General features: G+C 33.8%; 12 protein-coding genes and 1 pseudogene across 13 annotated transcripts, besides 6 other annotated features; 5 read left to right on the top strand and 8 right to left on the bottom strand.

Moving 5' to 3' along the window:
• Positions 1-9,465: part of a mobile genetic element that runs on past the window's edge.
• Positions 15-434, bottom strand: TVAGG3_0447740 (protein of unknown function, DUF4108 family; the record flags this gene model as incomplete). Its single annotated transcript, XM_051234474.1, has 1 exon — positions 15-434. One exon carries the CDS (start codon positions 432-434, stop codon positions 15-17), a length of 420 nt encoding a protein of 139 aa, XP_051104204.1.
• TVAGG3_0447730 (uncharacterized protein) lies at positions 858-1,705 on the bottom strand (the record flags this gene model as incomplete). The annotated part of the gene is made up of 1 exon (XM_051234473.1): positions 858-1,705. A coding segment is annotated over one exon (848 nt), but the record flags the coding sequence as incomplete, so codon positions are not given.
• On the bottom strand, positions 5,558-6,615 carry TVAGG3_0447720 (protein of unknown function, DUF4106 family; the record flags this gene model as incomplete). The annotated part of the gene is made up of 1 exon (XM_051234472.1): positions 5,558-6,615. A coding segment is annotated over one exon (1,058 nt), but the record flags the coding sequence as incomplete, so codon positions are not given.
• TVAGG3_0447710 (protein of unknown function, DUF4106 family) lies at positions 6,879-7,130 on the bottom strand (the record flags this gene model as incomplete). The annotated part of the gene is made up of 1 exon (XM_051234471.1): positions 6,879-7,130. The coding sequence occupies one exon, from the start codon at positions 7,128-7,130 to the stop codon at positions 6,879-6,881; it is 252 nt and encodes an 83-aa protein (XP_051104201.1).
• On the bottom strand, positions 7,321-8,408 carry TVAGG3_0447700 (protein of unknown function, DUF4106 family; the record flags this gene model as incomplete). The annotated part of the gene is made up of 1 exon (XM_051234470.1): positions 7,321-8,408. A coding segment is annotated over one exon (1,088 nt), but the record flags the coding sequence as incomplete, so codon positions are not given.
• A 48-nt stretch (positions 9,466-9,513) lies between the features above and the next one.
• Positions 9,514-9,550: a mobile genetic element.
• A 133-nt stretch (positions 9,551-9,683) lies between these two features.
• Positions 9,684-10,723: a mobile genetic element.
• A 998-nt stretch (positions 10,724-11,721) lies between these two features.
• Positions 11,722-12,733: a mobile genetic element.
• Positions 12,733-23,369: a mobile genetic element.
• Positions 13,422-13,949, bottom strand: TVAGG3_0447650 (protein of unknown function, DUF4107 family; the record flags this gene model as incomplete). The annotated part of the gene is made up of 1 exon (XM_001293369.1): positions 13,422-13,949. The coding sequence occupies one exon, from the start codon at positions 13,947-13,949 to the stop codon at positions 13,422-13,424; it is 528 nt and encodes a 175-aa protein (XP_001293370.1).
• Positions 14,175-14,495, bottom strand: TVAGG3_0447640 (uncharacterized protein; the record flags this gene model as incomplete). The annotated part of the gene is made up of 1 exon (XM_001293368.1): positions 14,175-14,495. One exon carries the CDS (start codon positions 14,493-14,495, stop codon positions 14,175-14,177), a length of 321 nt encoding a protein of 106 aa, XP_001293369.1.
• Positions 15,106-15,960, top strand: TVAGG3_0447630 (protein of unknown function, DUF4106 family; the record flags this gene model as incomplete). The annotated part of the gene is made up of 1 exon (XM_051234469.1): positions 15,106-15,960. The coding sequence occupies one exon, from the start codon at positions 15,106-15,108 to the stop codon at positions 15,958-15,960; it is 855 nt and encodes a 284-aa protein (XP_051104199.1).
• On the bottom strand, positions 17,262-17,753 carry TVAGG3_0447620 (uncharacterized protein; the record flags this gene model as incomplete). The annotated part of the gene is made up of 1 exon (XM_051234468.1): positions 17,262-17,753. The coding sequence occupies one exon, from the start codon at positions 17,751-17,753 to the stop codon at positions 17,262-17,264; it is 492 nt and encodes a 163-aa protein (XP_051104198.1).
• On the top strand, positions 18,694-19,567 carry TVAGG3_0447610 (uncharacterized protein; the record flags this gene model as incomplete). Its single annotated transcript, XM_051234467.1, has 1 exon — positions 18,694-19,567. A coding segment is annotated over one exon (874 nt), but the record flags the coding sequence as incomplete, so codon positions are not given.
• Positions 21,056-21,652, top strand: TVAGG3_0447600 (integrase core domain containing protein family; the record flags this gene model as incomplete). The annotated part of the gene is made up of 1 exon (XM_051234466.1): positions 21,056-21,652. A coding segment is annotated over one exon (597 nt), but the record flags the coding sequence as incomplete, so codon positions are not given.
• Positions 21,670-22,141, top strand: TVAGG3_0447590 (annotated as a pseudogene). The gene has a single exon. A coding segment is annotated over exon 1 (472 nt).
• Positions 22,410-23,025, top strand: TVAGG3_0447580 (organellar and viral DNA polymerase type B; the record flags this gene model as incomplete). The annotated part of the gene is made up of 1 exon (XM_051234465.1): positions 22,410-23,025. A coding segment is annotated over one exon (616 nt), but the record flags the coding sequence as incomplete, so codon positions are not given.
• Positions 23,370-23,660: 291 nt separating the features above from the next.
• Positions 23,661-23,697: a mobile genetic element.
• The last annotated feature ends 48 nt before the right edge of the window (positions 23,698-23,745 follow it).

Raw genomic sequence — 23,745 nt, 5'->3', positions numbered from 1 at the left:
ATAAAATTTTATTTTTAGAACATTTCTGGGTCAATGTCAATGTTCTCTTCCTCTTTAGGAGCAAACACTGGCTTAGACTCTAAAATCTTTTTACCCAATTTACCTTGAACTTCAACTATCTTAGACTCATAATATTCATAGTCGTCTGCTTTCTTTGGTTCATAAGGTATAACAAGTTTGTATGCTTTGCCTTCTTTAAGGTTTGAGAACCTTCTGTCAAAATTTTCTTTGACTGCTAACAAACCTTCTATGTCTAAGTCTTCAAATTTCGCACCATTTTTAGTCACAATAGCAAACTTAACTGGTTCGATGTTCCAAACTTTGTCAAATGTAGACTTTTCAAAATGGTAGAAGTAAACATTCAAATAAGCGAATGGGTCTAGTTCTTCTTTAAGTCCTGACATGTACTTGTTGACTGAGATGAATTTCGTCATCTTTTCTATCGGATAAAAAAATATTTTTTAAAAATTTACTCAGAAAAATTTTTCTTTGTATATACGCCGTTCTGTATGTCTAAAAGATTTTTGACATTTGCCAAGAATGTTCGTTTAGATGCTGTCATATAACCATACTCTTGACAATATTGTTTATACGAGTCGTACAAAGACCTTTCATCTAAACACTCAAAGTTAGTCTCATCTATAAACAGTTCATATACACTCTTGTTTGCTTCTAACAATGTTTGTCTTTCTTCGGTATGTGGAATTTGTCTTGGATTGAACTTAGAAATATCTAATGTCATAAAATATGAGAACAAGTGGTTGTAAAAGTTAGGTGTCAAAGTTTCTGCTAAGTCGTCAAAATATTCTGTATCTTGCATATGAGAATCTGACGTTCTGACAACTACATATCTTCTGTCAGAACTTTCTAACTTCATCGGAACAGCGTTGTTTGAAACCATGACGAAGTTTGCAACATTTTCACAAACTCTTTGGTCTTTATATTTTCTTTCAACAACTCCAACTTTGTCTGTTATAAGACTCTTCAAAGCATCTGAGTTCAAAACTTTTGTTGTATCTATACTTTGAAGTTCGTTACATACTATAAGTTTCATATTCTCTATTGAAGAGTTAAATTTACCGCAGATGTTTTCTAAGTTTGTCATATTAGGGTTCGAATAGCCCTCTAACAGTTTGCACAAAATATCTGTAAAGAAAGTGTTCTTACCAGTTCCTTGTTTTCCAATTATGATGAGAGCAGTTTCATTTTTAGCACTTGGATGTTGTAAGATGTTTGCAAACCAACATAAGATATACTCATAGACTCTTTCGTTTCCATTGCATATAATTTCTTTGACATGGTCTAACCAAGCTTCTATAACATTTTCTTTCCATTCTACTTGTTCGTATTTATATCCAGTGAAGATAGAATAGAAGTTTGGAGATGGTGTATAGAACTTTATACCTCGAACTGAAAAATCTTCTAACTTTGACAATAAGATATCCCAAGCATCTAACATCTTCATGCCAACTTGTACGACTTTTATTTTCTTAAGTTTTTGTCTACATTCTTGTTCTGAAACTATTGTCGCTCTTGGTTTGTTAAAGACAACATCCCATTCTTTCATGACATAACATTCTGGGGCAGAGTCAACATAAATGACTAAACGTTTCAAATTCTCGACTGCTTTGTTATAGTCTCTAAATGGACACATATTTCTGAAGGCTTGGAAGTCATAAAAATCTGAAACGTCTATTCTGTACATTTTTATAAAAATAAAAAAAAATATTTTTTTATTCTTGACTTTGTTGTTGCATTTGTTCCATTTGTTGCATTTGTTGTTCTTGAGCTATTTGTTGTTGAAGTTGTTCTTGTAGTACAATACTTTCACCAGTTGCATCTTCCAATTCGAAACTTTCTGCCGTCATTGACAAATACATAGGACATAAAAGTTTTACAGGAACAAAGTTTGCGTCGACTAAGGTTAAGTTTATGTTTGCTAAAGTGTTTGAGTTTACTAAAGCTGAAAACTCTGCATTCGAATGAACAATAGGCAAACCAGCAGAGAAAGTGTTGTTTATACGCATGAGTATTTTTGGTCATAGTAGTTTCTGTCGACATTCGAATAGCACTTTGAACCTAAGTTTGAAACAATATATAAAATAGGTGTACTTAAAGTCAATGGAACAGAGACCTTGTATGACACCTTTTCCTGTTATAGGAAACTGTTGGTAGTAAAAACCAGATATAAGTTTTGTATTATAGCTCATATCGTTTATAGTAAACTCAGTCGGACATCCAAACATAATGAAACCTGCTCTAGTTGCAGCACATGTTACATCCGTCCTTAAAGTATTAAATAAGTCAACAAAACCTGTTGGTGGTATATCTGAGTAAGTATCTTCAAAGAAGTATTTTTTACCATTCACAACAACAAAGTCTTCTGGTGTCAAAAGAGCAAAACAGGCTTTAGTCGTCATTGTGTTTAAGTTAGTTTACAATACCGTCCTTGAGGACTTTGTAAGTTTGTTGTTATAGAATTATATGACTCAGGGTTTTTAGTCGTAATAGTATAAACCACTATGTCTTCTGCCATTTACTTAGCAAAAATTTTAATGAAATGTTGTGGTCGTCAAATATTTTTATGACGTCTGGGAAACTATATTTTAAGTTCAACGTTTCACCTCCTTTCATAACGTATATCTTGTCAATGACATTATATGAAACACCACAGCAAGCAATGTCGGGTTCTATTTCTTTGATGTTTATATCGTCTGCCTCTGTCAAAAGTTTCAATAGTTCTTTCAAAATTTCATGAGGTGCGATGACATATGAGTTCACTTTTACAGGGTTGTGTTCGACCAAGTTTAACATTATACCCAAAGCTTGACAAATCTTCTCCTGAGTTTTAAGTTTGTCTTTAAGTTGTTGGTAGTCGTTTCGAATATCTGCAACAGAACTTAAGTCTCTGCTAACTTCAGGATATGTTGGTTGTTCTTTTACAGGAACTATTGTTATACCATTTCGTCTTCGTATGGTTTCCCCACTTCAACATCTCTTTCTTTGACATTGACAACAACACTTTGACTGTTTGTTTGAGTTGGTGAATTTAACTTCACATCTGCCACCGCCATTAAACCTTTTGAAACACTTACGCTTCTATTTTTCGGAAATGACATTTTACTTAGAATAAAAAGATGGACGTATTTGAGTATCTCTTCGAATTGAAGCAAAACAAAGTTTACACACACAAACAATACAAGTTCATTGACAGAGTAGTTCTTTATACAAACAATGGAAAATGTTATAGAATAGCAGTCTTTGCTGAACCAAAATATTTTCATAAAGCAAAGAAAGTTGGTATAACCGAGATGGTGAAAGTTCTTGAAGCAGACAAAAATATAACAACAAAACTGACCGATATTTCTAAAGGTAAGTTTATAATACAAATTTATATCAAAACTGGCGTACTGTCAATATTTGACGGAGAGAAGTCAGTTCAAGAACAACTTACTGACCTGCTGCCAAAATCTGCTCGATGGAAGCTGTCGTTATACCAATCTGAGGAGCCCCAGCAGGTTTCATCGAACGAATTTTCAAAAGAGCATCTTCCGTGAAAAGTGCTATTGGTTTTGTAAACTTCTTTGCTTTCAATTCATTGGACCGTCTCTGTCACCAGTATATTGTATTTGAACTGTACCAACAGTTGAAATACCACCCATAAAGTCTTCTGAGTCAGCAAATGGAATGCCAAGCCAAAAAGTTTGAACGGTCTCCATTTGTATATTGAGTGTTTTTGAGCTCCTGTATGAGTCCATACTTTCACATATGGCATAATAGAACTTTGCATTTCAGGGTTAATGGTTGTTGTGAAGTTGTTGTTAAAGTTCATAGCATCTAATGTCAAGTTGTATGACCTCATATCCTCAACTGTAGAATATTCTTCTCTTGGATAGTATTTGCCATCTATGTTTATATGGTATTTAATACCAGGGTTGTAGAAGCAAGAATAGTCATTTATAGTTCGTCTGAACAGTACAAACATAGTATCTGCATGTTTCATTGCAGTTGTTAAGCAATATCTGTTCTTGCACCTGGGTCAGCACTTTGGTTTCCAACTTCACCTGCAAAGTCTTTGACAGATATTTGGTGTATAGGGAACATAAGTGGAACTGCAATATATTTGGCAGCTAAAGCATTTGAAATATCTGGGTCCAACATATAGACTGCAAGTCTGCTTTCTATTCTCTTGCATTCAAACTTTTCGCATGTGAACTTAACTGGGTCCCAAGCAGTTCCAGCAGCATTGAAGTAGTAGTTTACTTCAGTGTTGAGGTTTGAGAAACCAAAGTCTAAGTCAACTTTGTCTTTGCAAAAGTTCGGCGAATGACGTTTGATTTGCTCCCTTTACGTCTGTAAGAGTGAATGGGTCTTGTGTTGGTGCAATGACTAAGTTATTTTTGCTTGGAGTAAGTTCGATAGAAATTTTTCCTGCCCAGTTTGGCAAGTATCTTAAAAACCTGAAGATGAGGAAAGATGACAAAGGAACTCTAAGTTTCAATTTTACTTTGGTTACTGCTGCTGCAGTTTGTCCAGAAAGGTTAACATAAACTCCTGGAACGTTAGGGTCAAGTCTTCTTATTTTCTCAATAGTTGCATACTGGTCTGTTTGTTCTCTAGCTTGTGGTTGTACTGAGTTTCTCAAAGCGAACCATTCATAGTTTGCCCAGGTTACTGTTTGAACTAAGTCAGAGTTAGAATATATCTTATATCCATGAAAACTTCTGGAGCATATTGGTATCCGACATAGAAAATTCCATTGCAACCTTTCTTGTCAGACAACTTGGCAGAAGGTTTTATTTCAATGTCTTGTTCCACGTATAAGAAAGAGTTGTCAATAGAAATTATATGAAACCTGTCGCAAGCAATATCTACTGTTGTTGAAGAACCTTCTCCAAACTCACCTACGTTTCCATAAGAAACAGCAGTTGTATATTCGTAAGTTCCAGGAACTATTTCTGACCTTCTAATGGCATTGTCGCATTCGTTATACCATTCGGAAACATTTCCATTCATAGCATCCAAAACTGTTGGCGTTATATTCTGAGCGGCGTACATTTCATATGAGTAAAAATATAGAATAGTTGGATTTATATGTCATAATAGAACCCACGTGGACCAAGCTTTACTTTCTTCCTGACTGATTTTTTAACTTCTTTTTCCTTCATTGCCCTCTGCTTTAAGTTGTTGCATCTTTGCCTCATGTTCACCTAGTATGTTGTAAATTTCCCATGTCCTTTTTGCCTTTTGGCTCTGGTCGCCCATCTCAGGTAACCTATATCCTAGAAAGAGTTTGTCATAGTCTGTATTTGAGTCTTTGCGTATTGTTTGCATGACTCTTTCCTGAGTTTCTGGTTCAAGCTCTTCAAACAGAGCTTGTCCATATGGAATAAGCTCGTTTCCAAATATATGTTTTTGTAGCCATTCTGGTTTTCTTTCCATGTTACCAACTATATCTTTTGTGAATGGGAAAGCTTTTACCCAATCTTTCAGTCTTGCGTCGTTTATTTCTGTAGTTGGTTTTATTTTGTCAAGGAACATGTTTTTCAATACTAACATTTCATTTGGTACTGTCCATTTGAGTTTTCTTAAATATTCATCCCTTCTCGGTTCATTGTCTGCAAAGTAAGTTTTTATGACATTTTGTAAACTTTCGTTTGCAAGGTCATGTACAATAGGTTCTCTTCCTTCTCCCTCCCTAACTTTCTTTCTAAACTCTTCACCAAATATACCATCTCTATGGTTCTGTGTAGTTCTTTGAGATAAATGTTCTAGAACGTCAGGTGTTATATTTCCATCAGCCATGTTCATTTCATACTGGTTCAAAATATCTGCATCTTTCATATCTTTCAATGGCATTAAAGCCGCGCTGAAAATACCAGCTATATCTGGTTCACCATTCACTTCCATTGCGTCTACAACTTCTTGGAATTGTGGTTGTAAGTTTATGAACCACCTATCTGGATTAGCTTTATGACCCCATCTCATTGTAGTTCCATCGTCTGCAGAAACAAAAGTAGGTTTGTTTCCATCTTGGTTAGGTTCTGAATGAACTTTAAACAATGTTTCATTTCTATATGTTTTCTTGAAATTTAACCTTTTATCTTCACCGAGTTCATCCGAAGATTGAACGTTAAATGCTCGTAAGTAAAAAGGGTTGTTGTATTTGTGTACATTTTCTTTCAGTGCTTCCATTCTATGCCGAATATTTTCATCTGATGTTGGAGTCTTTTGTATGTCGGCAAACATTTTTCGATATTCTTCTACTATGTCAGCCGAATTTTTTTTAGACTCTTGGAAATATTCCATATTCTCCGCATACTCTTGTTGAGGGTCAAGATTTTTCGGCTGTTCCAAATCTTCATCTAGTTCTGTGAAGTTAGTTTCCAAAGGAGTGACTTGTTCGTTTCCTTCAGGCTCTTCTAGCTGTTGTTGCTGAACTATTTCTTCCATGTCTGGTTGTATCTGAACTATTTCTTCCTGTGGAGTTTCTTGTACCTCATCTGCTGGCATTTCATATATTCCGAGACCGTTTTCAACAATTTCCCTATCTACGTCATCCGCATTCATAAGCTTTTGTTCTTTCGTTCCGTCTCTATTTTTTACGCGTTTCATGACGAAAGTTGAATTGTCATTTAGCTCTGACATCAAATATCTCGGAGTAAATTCGTTCATGTCATTTGGATGATATGCTATTAAATCATATCCCTTAGCGAGCTTGTATTTTCCAGGTTTGAGATTATATCCGTTTTGGTGTTGAGCCATAAAGCTAAATAGGTTCGGGTCAGTATTTCCATCCTTGAACTTTCCAATAGCTTCTTTATATCTGTCACTAAAGTCAACAGTATCTGGGAAACCACACTCTTCTTTAAGCATTTTTAAGAATTCTTGGTTTCCTTGTTCTCTACTTCTTTTATGTCCTTGCTCTGTTTGTGGTTGTTGTTGTGCAGTGTTTTGAACTGTTGGTTGTGGTGCAGTGTTTTGAACTGTTGGTTGTGGTGCAGTGTTTTGAACTGTTGGTTGTGGTGCAGTGTTTTGAACTGTTGGTTGCTGTGCTGGTTGTGGTTGTGCTGGATTTTGAACTGTTGGTTGTTGTGTTGGTTTTGGTGCATGCCTGTGTCTGTGTCCATGTGACGATGTAAATGTTTTAGGTAGTCCTGGTGCAGGTGCTTCTCTTGGAGGGTTGGTGGTATATAAGTTCCACTAGCTAGTATATAAGTTCCACCAGCTGGTATATAAGTTCCACCAGCTGGCACATATGTTCCATCTGCAGCGTAATGTCCTACCTGACTTTTCGTTCTTAAGAAAGCATTTACTAGGTCTGTTTTGGTCTGTTGTAACTCTTTTTCTTGACTTTTCACAACAGTTGCTCTAACGGCGTCATAGGCACTTTGAACTGCCTGTCTCGTTGCTGCATCTGTTATTTTCGTCATATTTTGTGCTACTTCTTTTAACTCTTTGTCGAAACCTTCAGACTTCAGTTTCTTTCCAGATGAGAAGTCGTTCACTTGTTTCACCTTACTATGAAGAGCTTCGAAAGCGTTCTTAAAGTCAGCATTTGTTAAAGCTTCATTTGAACTGTCTTCATCCGCTTGTATTTTTGTCCTTATTGACCCTATGAGTTGGGCTGCTTTAGCGTTGGCTTGGGCATCTAACCAGTCATTGTTAGCTTTTATATATTCTGCGCTTTTCATTGCCTTTTGCATAGCCGCGTCGTTATTTTTACTTTCTTGTGCTAAGTTTTCATACTGTACGGTTTGGTTTTGCAACTGTAAAAGTTTTTCTGCCTTTACATTTGCTTCAACTTCTTTTTTATACTCATCGCTATCCATATATGTCTTCAGGGCTTTTTGTTTTATTTCTTCATCTTTCAGTACTTTATATTGAGTAGTATGGTTTTTCAAATTTAAAACATCTTGTTCCATTTTTGCTACTTCTGCTGCTTTTTCTGACACTTTTTTCGCATATTGCTCTGTACTTAGTTCTTTCAGTTGTTCTTCTTTCTTCTTTTTCTCTACGTTTAACTCATTGAGTTTCTTTGTGTGTCTGTCATATTCTAGTTTCTTTTCGTTTTCACTTAGTTGTTTCTGTATGTCTATGTTTGACTTTTTGACATCTGATATTTGATTTTTGAGTGAACTCAAATTCATTTGACTTTGAGGGTTATAGGCTGTTCCGTCTGCAGCTCCACCATAGCCTGCCATTTTCGCTAAAAGTGCCGCTCTTAAACCTCCACTCTGTGCACCAACAACTCGGTTTAAAAGCATAGGATTGCTTGACATTTGTTGCAACATAGTGGGGTCATTCAGCATTTGTTGTTGCAACTGTTGTTGTGGTGTTAGTCTTACTATTGGATGTTTCAATGCTCTCTTCCTCTTACGTATATTCTTACGTAGCTTACGTGGCATTTTAAGTGAAGTTAAAAAGCGGTTTTTGACAGATGTTTATTGTGACTTCTTCGTAAAGACTTTGTTAAGACTTCTTCGTAAAGACTTTGTTAAGACTTCTTCGTAAATGACCAAAAATATATTTTAGGTGAAGAGGTGAGATTTCACCTCTTTTTTCACCTCATTTCTCACCTCTTGAATTTTCATGAATTTCTTCGTAAAGACTTTGTTAAGACTTCTTCGTAAAGACTTTGTTAAGACTTCTTCGTAAAGACTTTGTTGAGATTTCTTCGTAAAGACTTTGTTGAGATTTCTTCGTAAATGACCCTAGTAGTATATTTTTGGTGTAAATTTCATGAAAATTCAAGAGGGTGAAAAATTAGGTGAAAAAACAGGTGAAATCTCACCTCTTCACCTAAACATTATTTTTGGTGTAAATTTCATGAAAATTCAAGAGGGTGAAAAATTAGGTGAAAAAACAGGTGAAATCTCACCTCTTCACCTAAACATTATTTTTGGTGTAAATTTCATGAAAATTCACGAGGTGAAAAATTAGGTGAAAAAACAGGTGAAATCTCACCTCTTCACCTAAACATTATTTTTGGTGTAAATTTCATGAAAATTCACGAGGTGAAAAATTAGGTGAAAAAACAGGTGAAATCTCACCTCTTCACCTAAAATATATTTTTGGTGTAAATTTCATGAAAATTCAAGAGGTGAGAAATGAGGTGAAAAAACAGGTGAAATCTCACCTCTTCACCTAAACATTATTTTTGTCTGATTTTACGAAGAAGTCTTGACAAAACATTTACGAAGAAGTCTTGACAAAACATTTACGAAGAAGTCTTGACAAAACATTTACGAAGAAGTCTTGACAAAACATTTACGAAGAAGAAGTCTTGACAAAACATGAAAACATATATAATTTGTGAAAAGTGAAACATTATATAATGTTTTCGACCAAGAAGACTAACAATTTTCCGAATAAAAACTTCATTTATACTAAACATCTTCGGGGCTAGAAGGGGCGCAGCCCCTGGAAGCCCCACTCCCTTTTTTTTTTTTTTTTTTTTTTATTAACTGAATATCTCTCTTCAACACGTTCTCTTCTAATACCCGACAATTGTAATAAACAGAAATTCATCAAAAGTGACAGCTCTCAATTTTTTGACATTTGTAAATTCTAAATTGAATGAGAATAAGAAACATCTGGCGGTTACTCTCAATTTGAATCTTACTCAATTCAGTTATTACATCTTGCTTATAAATCTTATTTATCTCCATCACCATTCAATTGGCAAACCCAAATTTTAGCTAAAAGTGACAGGGGAAAAAACGTTTAGTATTAAAAAAAAAGACCGATGAGAGCTTCGTTCGAAATATAGAGGGAACTGAGAATGCGCAACCATTCTCAGGGAATATTGGATGCTATTCCCGTTCCCTCTGTATGGAAAATTGAGGTTTTCAAAGGGAGTTAAAATAATATCAAATTTATACTAATTTACTTCAAAATACAAAAGTATTTGACAGCTAAAATTAGTTACTTTAGCAAGCCTATCAATACCCTTTTACGATTATTGCTACTTTTTCGAAATAAAAGTAAAAACAAATTTATACTAATTTACTTCAAAATACAAAAGTATTTGACAGCTAAAATTAGTTACTTTAGCAAGCCTATCAATACCCTTTTACGATTATTGCTACTTTTTCGAAATAAAAGTAAAAACAAATTTATACTAATTTACTTCAAAATACAAAAGTATTTGACAGCTAAAATTAGTTACTTTAGCAAGCCTATCAATACCCTTTTACGATTCTTGCTACTTTTTCGAAATAAAAGTAAAAACAAATTTATACTAATTTACTTCAAAATACAAAAGTATTTGACAGCTAAAATTAGTTACTTTAGCAAGCCTATCAATACCCTTTTACGATTATTGCTACTTTTTCGAAATAAAATAAATTTATTATCAAAAACCTTTTTTTTCTTAGTAAAAATAAACGAAATTTTTTACCTTATGAACTTTTGATGGAAATATGCAAATTTAAAATAATAAAGAAAGCCGCGAGCGAAGCGATCGGCTTAGTTCGAAGATTTTGATTCAAATCTTTGCTGATCTGTAATTCGCGGAAGCCGCGAGCGAATCGAGCGGCTTAGGTCTAAGATTTTGATTCAAATCTTTGCTTATATTCCTTAAATTCTTTATGAAACTCGCAACAGTTCCATAAAAAATGTTAAATTCTAAACTGTCGAAATTACCGATCGGTAATCACACCCTTCACGGGTGTGTCACTTTTTACAGGTGTGTCACTTTTAGCTAAAATTACCCCTACTCCCATTCAATTTGGAATCTCATTTTTAAAATATCTTAATATAATCCGAATTTTATTAGTAGGTTAAATATTTGCGAATATTAATTATTTGGATCAAAGCTTTCATACGATTACATTAATTTTTTTAATCGAAATTCTATTTCATTACTACCCAATTTTAAATCATAGCAGCATTAATAGCTCATCTACTTATATTCCATCATAATGTTATTTTATTCAATTTTTATATATCTGATTTTCATATTTTTTCAAATTCTGTCGCAAAATCTTTAAAATTGTTATATTTCCTTACAACACGGCTAATATAGTATTCTCCTTAACTTGTTTAAATGCAATTTTGCAATATTTGGAAATGATCAAAATATCCTAATGTAAACGTTTGCTCTTAGAATTCAGTGTCATAGTCGATTGTTTCTAACAAATTAATCTTTTTTGCATTGATTTTCGAAGTATTGCATTTTCATTACGGCCAAATCTGCTCTCTTTCATTAGATTGATAGCTCACAATAGTTCTTGTAATCAGAGAGGAAATATCTTACGAAATATACCTCTAAATTTTCACTTTATAGATAAATGTTATATTTTTCCGTTACTCGATTATTGTCCAATAAAACCACGATCATATTAAACTTCGTCCAAAATAAACAATATAGAATAGTTTTTAAGTTTCTTAAACGGTTTATGAAGGTTCATATTTAATCGATTTTTTTATTTTCAATTCATGTATCTATAGTTCGTTAGTCTATCATCCCTTCATAAATTATCTGCAAAGAATTTTGTAGAATCTCAACTCTGTGAGGAACTACAATAAATTGAAAAGTCATTTTGTGATATCAAAATCCAATATATTATTCTTTCTAATACATATTAATAATATCTTGAGATGTAGTACACTATATATATACTTTCAAAAATCTTATATGTTTATTAGTTATTGAGATAGAAGCGATTTAATTCTTTGAAAATCGACGAAAAGTGCCATATTCATAAAATTATAGGGTATATTATTTTTTAGTCATAAGAATAAAAATATAGTAGTTATAAAAGGAATTAGACTTCATATATCAATTCTTTTTCTCTGTAGATGTGGAACGTTTGCTTTTCGATCTCTTTCGATGAACTTGAAAATATAAGTTATTATCGCTGAGAATCCTTTCCGAAATAGGAGCTTTACGTTTAGGAGGATTGTCGGATGAATTTTGTTTTTTATTGTTTGATTTTGTTGTTATGGAAGATTTTTTCTTATTTTTTCGGAATTTTGCTTGCTATTAACTGAAACTTGTTTTGACGGCCCAACAATAGCATTTGTAGTAGGAAGAATTCCCAATAACGAGCGCATTTTCGATAATTGTTTTTCAATATGATCAAGAAGGTCCAGCTTATGTTCTAGATTACTAGACATTTGATTTGTAGAAGGATGGTTTTGATTTTCTGGTTCTAAATCTGTAGAGTCTGCAATATTTGAATTTTCGGAGCGAATTGGAGCATCTGAACCTTGATTTGGATCGGCTTGCTCAAAATTAGTTTGAATTGGAGTGGATGAGTTAAAATCTGGATGATTTAATGTTTCATTAAATAATGCCATAATTTTTTCTCTTTTTTCATTAATAAACTTAGTGATCATTGTATCTTTATCTGTTAGATCGATCGATTTGAGTATATCTGCATCATGAACTGGAATATTTTCGAACAATGAACTCGATTCTATGGAACCATATGGAGAAATCTCGTTCTGAGCCAAAGAAAGATCACTTACGTTGTATTGTTTGATAGAAAAAATTGTTTTCTCAAGTTCTTTTTGAAAGCAGTCAAGAATATAATTTTTGTAGCTATCAGTGATAACGGTTTTTATATGGCGCTCGATCTTCTGGTTATTTTTGATGGCGTTATATTTATCTAATTGGATTTGAGATATCTTCTTAATAGCTTCATAAATGTTTGGATGTTTTAACGAAGAAAATTCTGAATGCATACTCTCGAGGCAATCATTAGTGAATATTGCAGTTGCATTAGTTAGTAAACATATCAAGTGTACGGAGGCACTGCGCGCCTCCTTACCCATTATATGTGAATTTGACACTTTACAAAACCGTTAACGTATATTTTACAACACAATCACAAACACTAACTTAACCTTAAATATTTACAAAGCCACCAACCACTTCACCTCACTAACGTTTTCACAAACGACTTCACTAATGTAAAAAAATAAATGTTCTCACTTACAAAAGTATTGCAACTATTCCCATTGCTGTGCTTCACACAATAGTTCATATTCTTCAGTATCGCTGCTGTCGCTCCAATCGTCAGAGTCAAAGTCACTGTCAAAATAAATGTTAGTAAGTTTTGACAAAGCTAATGAAACACGTTTACCGTTTGTATCGTATGCTTGTATAAACTTTCCATTATACTTGTAGTCATAAACGCTCAAACTAACTTTACCCTTTCTCCCTCGTATCTGATAGAATGTATTTTCACGAGGAACGAAGAACAAATTCTTGAACTCATGACCGTTGTAGTTTGTTATCTCAATAGTTTTCGTCATTTATATAAAAATAAAATAAAAATAATTTTAAAAATAAACTTAAAAATTAATGATATCACCACCCTCACACGTATGAAAACATAGCACAAAAATAAATTTAGGTGAAGTGGTGAGATCTCACCTCTTTTTTCACCTGTTTTTTCACCCTGTTGAATTCATTGCTTTATAACTCTCTTCCTTGGTTTCTTTTTAGTTGTTTTCTTCACGTCTGTCTCCAACTTGACTGTCTTTCTTCTTCGTCCGTAATGATACCAGTTACTTCCACCAGTCAATGGGTCAAATGGTCTTTCGTAAGGGTTTCCATACATTCCATAGGGACCATACAGAAGAACTACTGGTGGAGAAGAAACATTTTCTTTAGTTCCATCGACTCTATTTAAATGCATTGTTTCACCTTTCATCTGGTCATTAAAGTCTTTTGCGTGTTTTGCAAACTCATCGTCCTTTCCTAAAGCATTTTCTGACTCAGTCGCAACCAAATTGGATGCTTTATTTATGAGCCCTATTTTATTTAATCTTAACTTCTTTGCAACCCAGCCTCCAATCTTCCCTTTATTTGCATCTAATGTCTTTGAAACCCTTCCTCCACTCATTTTATTTACTGCGTCATAAGCTCCAAGTGCTTTTGCTCCAAATGCTAATGCTTTTGTTCCCATTGCGCCTAAAGCTGACCAAGCTACCATTTACACCATATTAAAATCATCTCTCTTCAATATTATCTCATAAAAGTTCTCGTTACTGGAGAAAGTCAATGAAACATAAGCGTTCTCACGGGCTTCGCCCTCACCGCTTTGCGGTCTATCTAACTTCTTTCTTATATCATCTATACGCTTCAAAATGTCTGAACAATTGCTAACATCTTCTACAACAGTTATTTCATCATGAATGACCTTCAAGAACAAGCTCATTTAATATGCAATTAAAATCATTTCAATAATGAGTCCATCCTTTCCATCTTTAGGTAGCACAACATCTCTCATTGAAGAAGGTTCAACAAGTCTTATGTTAAACTTACTGACAAAGTTTGTTATACTATAATGCTTTGGCGGCGAATACATATAGTTTGAAAGACATAATATAGATTCTTCAGCAAATTCACTTATACTGGATTTTATAACAATGTTCTCACGAGACCAAATACCACCAATTGACAATCTTGTAAGCAATCCTGCTGAACCTTCTACTGTAAACGTCGATGGTAACATTCCACGAAGGTCATCTATTGACATCGTTGAGTCACTGTATTTAAATATTTTCTTAAAGCAATCGTCATTATCTAACCATGCAATAGCTTTGAAGTTTTCATTCGAATATACATCTGCTTCATTAAATGTAAAACCTGACTTCTTTGCAGAGATGACTTTAAAATCTATTGAGTTTGTTTCAAAATTATATGCTATGGTAACTTCTGAAGGTAATGGATGCCCTTCCGCAGTCAGTTGTTCTCTCACTACCGTTTGAAGCTTTGTATTAAAAACTTTCATGTCATCTCCTGTATCTAAGTTCACATACACAGCAACAGGAAAACTATCTTGCTTCTTTGTTTCATCATTATACCTCAAAACATTAAAGTTCTTCAATAATATTGTTCTTCCTGCTGGAATACTTCGAACCTGTCTTATTTCAATAGCTTTCTCACCTCCTACATACTCTACCCAGTGTCTTGGATATTCATAAGTATACTGACTTTCTTGAATTTTGGTAGGTTTCATCATAACATGTTCATAGTATATCTTTATACTCTTGTCAGTTAGACTCGGTGCTATGTTCTGAATATTTCTGACTTGCATTTTTAATGGAGATAAAATGAAGCATTTAATACATGACGTAGATGAAGACATGAATGAAACTACAGACAAACTTAACTCTTCTCTCATTCTTCCTTTCAGTAAGGACTATGAGTTCTGTTCAAATGGTGTGTATTTCTATTGTGGAAAGATGGGTTCAGGTAAGACATTTAACCTCATTCGTCATATACTCATAACAGAACGTTTAGGAAATGACTCATATTATGACCAAATCATTATATCAGCAACTTCAGACTCTATGGACTCAACAGCGAAAACATTTATGTCAAAAGTTCAAGCCTCTGTCGTTAAAGTTCCAGACAGTGAACTCATTGAATTTCTTCAACGTTACATTCGACGTAAGAGGAAATATTATGCTATCGTTGAATTTATACAGTCAGGAATGCAAAAGACTTCAGAAGAGATGGAAAGAATTATTTACAAACACCACTTACGTCAATACTCAGGAGTTTACGATATGAAACAACTGACAAACTACATTCTATCAAAACTTTCAAAATACCCCTTCAAAAAATATCCTTCAAACACTCTGCTCGTTTGTGACGACTTCGCCGGAAAAGGTTTAGTGTCAAAACCAGACTCACCATTAGCTAACATCATTACTAAAGTCAGACATTACCACTTAACTGTAGCAATACTTATGCAAACATGGAGGTTTTTAGCTTTAAACATAAAACGTCTCATAACTGACTTCGTTATCTTTCAAGGTTTCTCACGCTATGACATTGAACTCATTTGGAAACAGTCAGGTATAACATTACCTTTTGAAGAAATTTGGGAAGCATATAAGTCTCTCATCTCTCCTCGTTCATACCTTGAGATTCATATCATGACTAATACCATTAAAGTCAAAAATATTCCATGGGAACGACCAACATTGTTTTAAAGTTTAACCTTCAATTGACTGATGGTAAACAAATTCCATGCATCTCTGTCGCCATTTCTGTTAATATTTTTGCTGTCATTCATATCATCCACTTCCCCATCCGTTAGCTTTTGAGGATATGCGTTAGAATAGCTGTTCTTAAATGAAGGCTTTTCACCTTTGAGAGCATAAACTCTATAACTTTCTGCATACTTTATGTTTGAACCTCCTGAGCCATCATTGACATAAATTTTTATAGGCTTCCACCCTTTGTTCATGTTCCTGCTTCTTCCCTTAGCTCTTTTGTTCAGTAGTTCTACATCTTTATACACAGCTCCTGTCTCAGTGAATTCAACAATATTTTCATTCGTTAGCTTTACATTCAAACCCTTGTCGAGTATATTGTTCATTTCATACATATAAAAGGTTTTTATTCTATATGAAATGAGAAGCAAATCCATCTTAGCTGGTGCCGTTAATGTTCCAATTGAACCAACTTCAAATGTTGACTCACGAACGACAAACAATATTGTCATAAAGAACTATAGTTCAGAGTGTTTGAAAGAAAAAGAACCAGAACTTAAGTCGGTGAATTTAAACTCAGCTTCAAACGCTAACGCTACATCAGATGTTAAGTTAGAGTATCCACCACTGGACCAAATTCTTTCAAGAGAAGCCAACGACAATCCTTACACAAATGTTCAAACAAATCCTTCAGATAACGTAGACCATTACCTTCTTCAGTTATACCAAACAATTTTACTCAAAGACGATAAGAAGCTTTTGACAAATCTTATAAGCAAGAACCAAATAATTCTAACAAAGGAGGACCTTGAAAATGTTATCTCACGAATAACAGGGAAACAATGTGTCATTGACTATCTCGACCCTGAAATCGAATGCTGTGGTCAAACTCCACTATTCATGAAAATAGGTAACATCCGCATCATTGAAACACCAGGAACTACAGGAGTTGAGTTTAAGTATAGATATTCGAACGAGTATACAAAACTATCTACTGACTATAAGCTTTGTTTGAAATATGTTTTAGTAAATTAAAGCAGTCAGGAGGGCTCTTTGAGCCCATCTTGGCGCTTTGTGCCGTCAGTCAAAAAAATTTCAAGTTAGCAATTTGTAATATCTATCCAAAACTTCTTCAACAGTATCGAACTCATCTTCATAATGCAAACCTAATCTTATTGACTTGGTGCAGTTTTCACTAACACAATATTTTTCTGTTCTCTTGACTGACATAACTAATTCATTTGTTTCATCAAACAGCAACAACCAAAGTTCATGACCTAATACATAACATTCATACTTTATATTTTTAGCTCTGAGTTCTCTTGTAAGCTGTTGCATTTAATATTTTCTAAAAAGTCAACTTCAACAGTCATTCGCACTGGTGCCTTCAGTTCTACAGGCTCTCCTTGAAAGTCAACAAGTCTGAATTGCATGTCTTTCAAATTATGAGGACTAATGCGAACCCATTTACCTAAATGAGTTGCTATGACAGGAACGTTTGGAATGAACATTGAATTGACTGCATAACAGAAAGACTTATATTCTACTGAACCTTTACTATTAACTCCTGAAATGCCTGTGACATTAGCTATTTTAGACTCAATGTATAAACAATTACCATAACATACATATGGAACAGATTTCATCTCAATCGTTTTGTCAACACTTTTCAAAGGAAATGTCATATGGTATGCACCCAAAAGAAGTTGTACTCTATGACTCATTCGTGTTATCTTAAACTCCTTCGCATAACTGAACTTCAAAACTCCTGCAATAAGTTTAACATTCATTAAGTTTTCTTCGTTATCCTTGTTTATTGTAGTATTTATGAGAGCATTTAACACTCCAGCTAATGTTTCCATCTTATATTCTACATTATTGTGAAATCTTATTTCGTGCTTCTTTCCATCTATTTCAATCTCCATGAAATCTGTTTCATCTGTTATAACGAATGAAGCGATAGTATTGAAGTCAACCATTCTGAATGCAAGCGCTTCATTCTGTAGACCTAAGTTTGTTTGTAGCTTTACTGTCCCGTATTCGTTTGGGTCTGTACTTTGCAAATAGAACAACATTTTATTCTCATTAAAATATGAGTATAGCTGCATATGCGTATGAAGCTGACAGAGCTAAACGTTTATATTTTGGTCAATACTCTCTCACACTTACTGACAAATATATTGTTATCACTGATGGAAATACTGAGAAATACATAACATGGAAGGACTATGAAAAGTTTGACCCTATTTTAACTCCATGTACTATGCCGTTTATAAAGGACGGTGAAATTATTGAAAAAGATAATACAACAGTATATAGGTCTGTTTATGAAGCATTAGAATATATGTTGAATCATAACCCAAAAAGATTTGACCCAAGCACTACACCATGTGCAATGCCCTTTATTAAGGACGGTGAAATCGTAAGAGTTCCGGATTCAACGGTTTACACAGCTGTTCAAAACAGTTTACAAAACATTTTAGCGAATATCTTTAATTCAGAAACTACAGAAATAAAATTACCATATATAACAGATGCTAAAGAAATTAAATCAAAAACGACAACATTATTTACGTCACTTAATGATTTAATGACTTATATCATTAATATTCCTGCACCAACTACACATTTGATCCAAACTCGACGGTTTGCAGTGTACCTTTCATAAATGACAGTTCATTAATTGCTTTAAGGGATTCGACAGTAAATGAATCATTAAAGGCGTCATTAATGAAAATCATTGATTTTAACTCATTCACGAATACATATAATTCATTCATTAATGTTTCATATGCTTCTAAAGAAGGTGAGCCAAAAACTATCGATAAAGCGGTGTATGAAATAAAAGCATCAACGACGAAATTGAATTCGTTAACTTTTGACGGTGATAGTTTCGTTAATGACATAACATCGGGGAAAACAATTTTAACGAAAGAATACTTAAAATCTCATGTTCGTGAGTTCGTTGAAATTGAAAAAGAAGGTGGAATTAAGTTCGATCCACTGAATTTCATTTTCAGCTTAGCGAATGCGGGTATTAATTTTGCTGAATGGACAACTATACAGAGTGAAATAAATGCAATATGGACGTTTTTGGGGTCAAAAGCGGGAATGAGTGAGCTTGTAAATGCTGCAAGAACATTAGGTGAAACAGGAAATTTTGTAGATGGTTTTAAAAGACTTGTTTCAAATGTTTTAACAAACACAAAGAAATTATTTAGATATACCGTACATAACGGACGGATTTTCGAACAGATAGCAACAAACCCTCCGGTTATGGCTGCGTTGATGATGGTTAGAGATATAAAACCACGTAACGACGGGAACGAAGAACATGAACAACAGGATACTGGTCGGGTTATTCGAGACATTAAAAACGTGTATCCTGAAGTTATTGATTTATTTAGAGAAGTTAATGATTCAATTTCAAAACATTCTATAACCATCGATGAAGAGAATAAATTAACAGATTTTATATTCGTCATTATTGCAGAATTAATGAAGAGAATAAATGAAAAAGGAATTGGTGATATCATTAATGTCAGCGATGTAATGATGAAAAGAAATTTTGACTCATTATTTACAGAACCGAAAACAGAATATAGTCTTTATGACGTAATTACAGAATTAATGAAAAAGATTAATGATAATAAGAGTTCTGGCGGAAGAGTTGAATTAGAAGTGAATGATGTTAATGAAAAATTAGCCGAAAAAGCAGATAAAAATGAGCTTTTAGCTCTGAGTGATAAAGTCAAGAACCATGTTCATTATATAACTTCAGACGAACAGATTATAACGGACTACCATGGATATTTAACACAGGATGAACAAATAAGCACTGAAGATGTTAATGAAAGAAGATATAAATACATTCGTGCTAAAGGTTATGACATAAGCTGTACTGTACAGTATGACACAGGTAAAGCACAAGAAACATTTGGTTATAACAATGAAATTTATGCCTCTACTTTCAATGTTAACGGTGTATTAGTTGAACCAAAATTTACTTTGAGAGTTAAGTCAAAAATAACGTTTGAAGATGCTATTAAAAGTAAAGCTGACAAAGTTGAACTTGAAGCAATGAACAAAGTTTTGAAATCTCATAAACACAATATCTCCGATATAAATGAACTTCAAGCTACATTAGACAGTAAAGCCGACAAGAACCATACACATAAATCCTTCACTACTGTTAGAGCAGACGACATAATATTGAACTATACCCTTGGTTCAAGTGCACCTTTAGAGAATCCAAGTACAAGCGTAAAAGATACACTAAACAATTTAGATAACAGATGTATGAACATTGAAGATCATGCCAGAAACTTTGAAACACATGAACTACCAGCAATGTTAGATAAGAAAGCTGACAAAGAACATACACATAAATCCTTCACTACTGTTAGAGCAGACGACATAATATTGAACTATACCCTTGGTTCAAGTGCACCTTTAGAGAATCCAAGTACAAGCGTAAAAGATACACTAAACAATTTAGATAACAGATGTATGAACATTGAAGATCATGCCAGAAACTTTGAAACACATGAACTACCAGCAATGTTAGATAAGAAAGCAGACAAAACAGAGCTTCAAACATTAAAGACTGAAATACTTCAAACATTATATCCTGTTGGTTCTATTTATACGTCAATGAACTCAACAAATCCAGCAAGTGTTTTAGGTTTTGGTGAATGGAAGCAGATTGTAGACAAATTCTTATACTGTGCTAGATATTCAAAGACGGCAGGAGGTTCGAAGAAAATTAAAGAAGCAAACCTTCCACCGCACACTCATACAGGAACTACAAACACAACAGGTAGTCATTCACATTCAATAACAAAAAGAGGTTATACAAATCTTGCAGCAGGTTCGGATAGACAGGGAATGAATAGATATGATATTTCAAGTGACCCAGTAGATTCAAGCGCAGGTATTTTCTGTGGAACCACAGGAAATCATTCACACACTTTCACAACAAATCCAACAGGCTCGGGTGCAGATTATATGCCACCATTTATGACTGTATTCGCATGGTATAGAGTTCATTGAACGCGCTTGAGCCTTGAATAAAATCTTTAACTTTACATAAATGAGCTTGAAAGAAGTATTCGAACAACATCCATGGAGGTCATTTAAGAAGTTCAATGAAGCTGCAAAGAGTTGGGGATTTACTAACAGAGCTGAAGTGAAAAGGTTCTTTGACAAAAATGTTGTACATCAAACAAAAATAAACCCTTACGACTACTTTTTACCAATTTACTCCAACACTCCTGACGCATACCAATTTGACACTCTCATTCAAAGCAGAAAAGGAGGACATAAACCATTCCTCATCTTCATTAATGTTAACACTCGTAAAGCATATGCATATCCAATGAAAAATAAAGGAACTCGTGAAGTGTTAAGAGTTTTACAAAAGTTTGTAGCAGAACATAGCCCAAGTACTTTAACATCAGACCAAGACAGTGCATACCTCAGCAATGAAATCATAGAATTTCTCATTAAGCATAACATAACTCACTACACTACTGAAGACCATAACCATAACATACTCGGCATCATAAACCGCTTCATAAGAACGCTCAGAGATTTAAATCAAGAGCGAGACTTTACCGAAGAAACAATGAAACATTTTCTCGAAGTATATAATTCCTCAACACATTCTACAACAGGACATACACCAAATTCAATGACACAACAACAAGAAGAAAAGTATATACAAAAGAAACGAAGCCAAACACAAAATATCAGAAATTCAACACAATTTACCCTCATTCCTGGTACAAAAGTTCGTGTAGTTCTTGACGACAAACCGTTGACAAAGAAACGTTTAAGGTTAAGTAGAAACTATTATATCGTAGACTCTACGCAAGGTAATGGATATCTTATAAAAGCTGCTGACGACTCTATTGTGTTTTACCCTCGACATAAATTAGTTGAAAGTAGTAATGGCAAACTTGCTGAAACCATTGACGAAGCAAAGCGAGGAGTGGTTATTGAAATACTTGGCTATAACATAAACGATGACACTTATAAAGTAAGATATGAAGGAGGCGTTGAAGATGTTATACCATCTAAGAACTTGAGAGAGTCAAAGTCAACACATCTGGGACCATTAGAGCGGGAGTACTGGAAAGACAAAAATAAGCCAGAAAGAATAAGAAAATTCTTCTAAACTTTTTCATTAGATGTAAATCAGACATGAATGAGAACAGTCATGATATCATTAATGGTACCATTTATTTTTGTCATAAATTTACACCAAAAATATATTTTAGGTGAAGAGGTGAGATCTCACCCGTTTTCTCACCTGTTTTCTCACCCTCACCGCTTAGCGGCTCAGATTGCTTTAGCTTTCTCGTGAATTTTCATGAATTTCCTTAAGATAGAAAAAATAAAGTTAGTTTTATTTTTATTTATTTTTTTATTTTGTATGTAAAGATATGATTTCAACAATCGGCACAACAGCAATTCAAGCCGCGAACGGCAGGACTCTGTCCACAACAGCACCAAACTCGTTAGTTATGAATCCTACGTCAATGTTAGTAGAAATGAAAAACTTCATTCCTTCTTCATATACTTTCGAAACAAAAATCCAGAAGATAAAGCAAGAACTGTTAACAAGTAATTTAGACTGTACCGCACAGGATGAAGAAAATGAAGAATATCTTTATGACATGCAAGACCTCATCGACCATTTACCTAAACTACCTGAAATTCAGCAACAAAAACTAACCATTCCCGAATTTGACGAAATTGAAGTCAAAGCAACTGACTCAGTAGAAATAAAGAAGTTCATACGAAAGGTAAACTATGAGTTTCTAGGATATCATTGCAACCATAAAGTTATGGACAAAGATTGCGACATGGTTTATAAAAATATTTCTGACCTTTACAAATCCGAAGAATTTAAGACATACGATAACTTTGTTTCATTAATTGCAAAATGTGTATGGCAGATAAGAGATAAAGATAGAAGAGGTAAGGTATGGAATGAACAGATAAAACCAGCAGCTTTTGAGTTAAAGAAAACCATTGACGCCTTAGTTGTTCTAGCTGGTTTTATTTCAATGTATAACGCAAAAACGATGCCGCAATGTTCAAAATGTAAAGCAGCAATAAGAAAATATAACTACTCAGTCAAAGAGATAGAAAGAATGCGAAACGACTATGCAGACTTAAAGAAAGAAGCAGAAAAGCCAGCAGAAGATAAAATGGATATGTTGACATTTCTTAATAAAAACTATTCAACAGCAGAAGATTTCCTTCTGTCTGACATCAAGAAGAAATATAAAGAGACTTTCGGCATGATTAAAACATTCGATGTACTAAAAGAAGAAATAGAAGCTACGAAATTGTTTAGGATTTCAAATATACATCGTACAATTCATGTAAAACGCTTGTGAAAAAACAGGTGAGAAAACGGGTGAGATCTCACCTCTTCACCTAAACATTATTTTTGCTGAAAAATGACCAAATTTCATGAATTTTCATAAAAGATAAAAATAAAGTTATTTTTATTTTTATTTATTTTTTTATCTTGTATGTAAAGACAGTAATGTCAAACATTGAGTTTGAAACAGTAAGAAAGATTGACAATGACACCAAAGTGGTTAGAATTGGTGATTTAAACGTAAGATACTGTAAGAAATACAACAAATATTCTTTGTCAGACATTATAACACCTTCTGGTGTAATAAACAGAAATTCATCAAAAGTGACAGCTCTCAATTTTTTGACATTTGTAAATTCTAAATTGAATGAGAAAAATGAAATAAT

The sequence above is a fragment of the Trichomonas vaginalis genome, chromosome V (assembly GCF_026262505.1).
Source record: "Trichomonas vaginalis G3 chromosome V, whole genome shotgun sequence".
Taxonomy (NCBI): Eukaryota; Parabasalia; order Trichomonadida; family Trichomonadidae; genus Trichomonas; species Trichomonas vaginalis.
The sequence above is the reverse complement of the archived record's forward strand: the minus strand, read 5'-3'. Positions and strand labels throughout refer to the sequence as shown.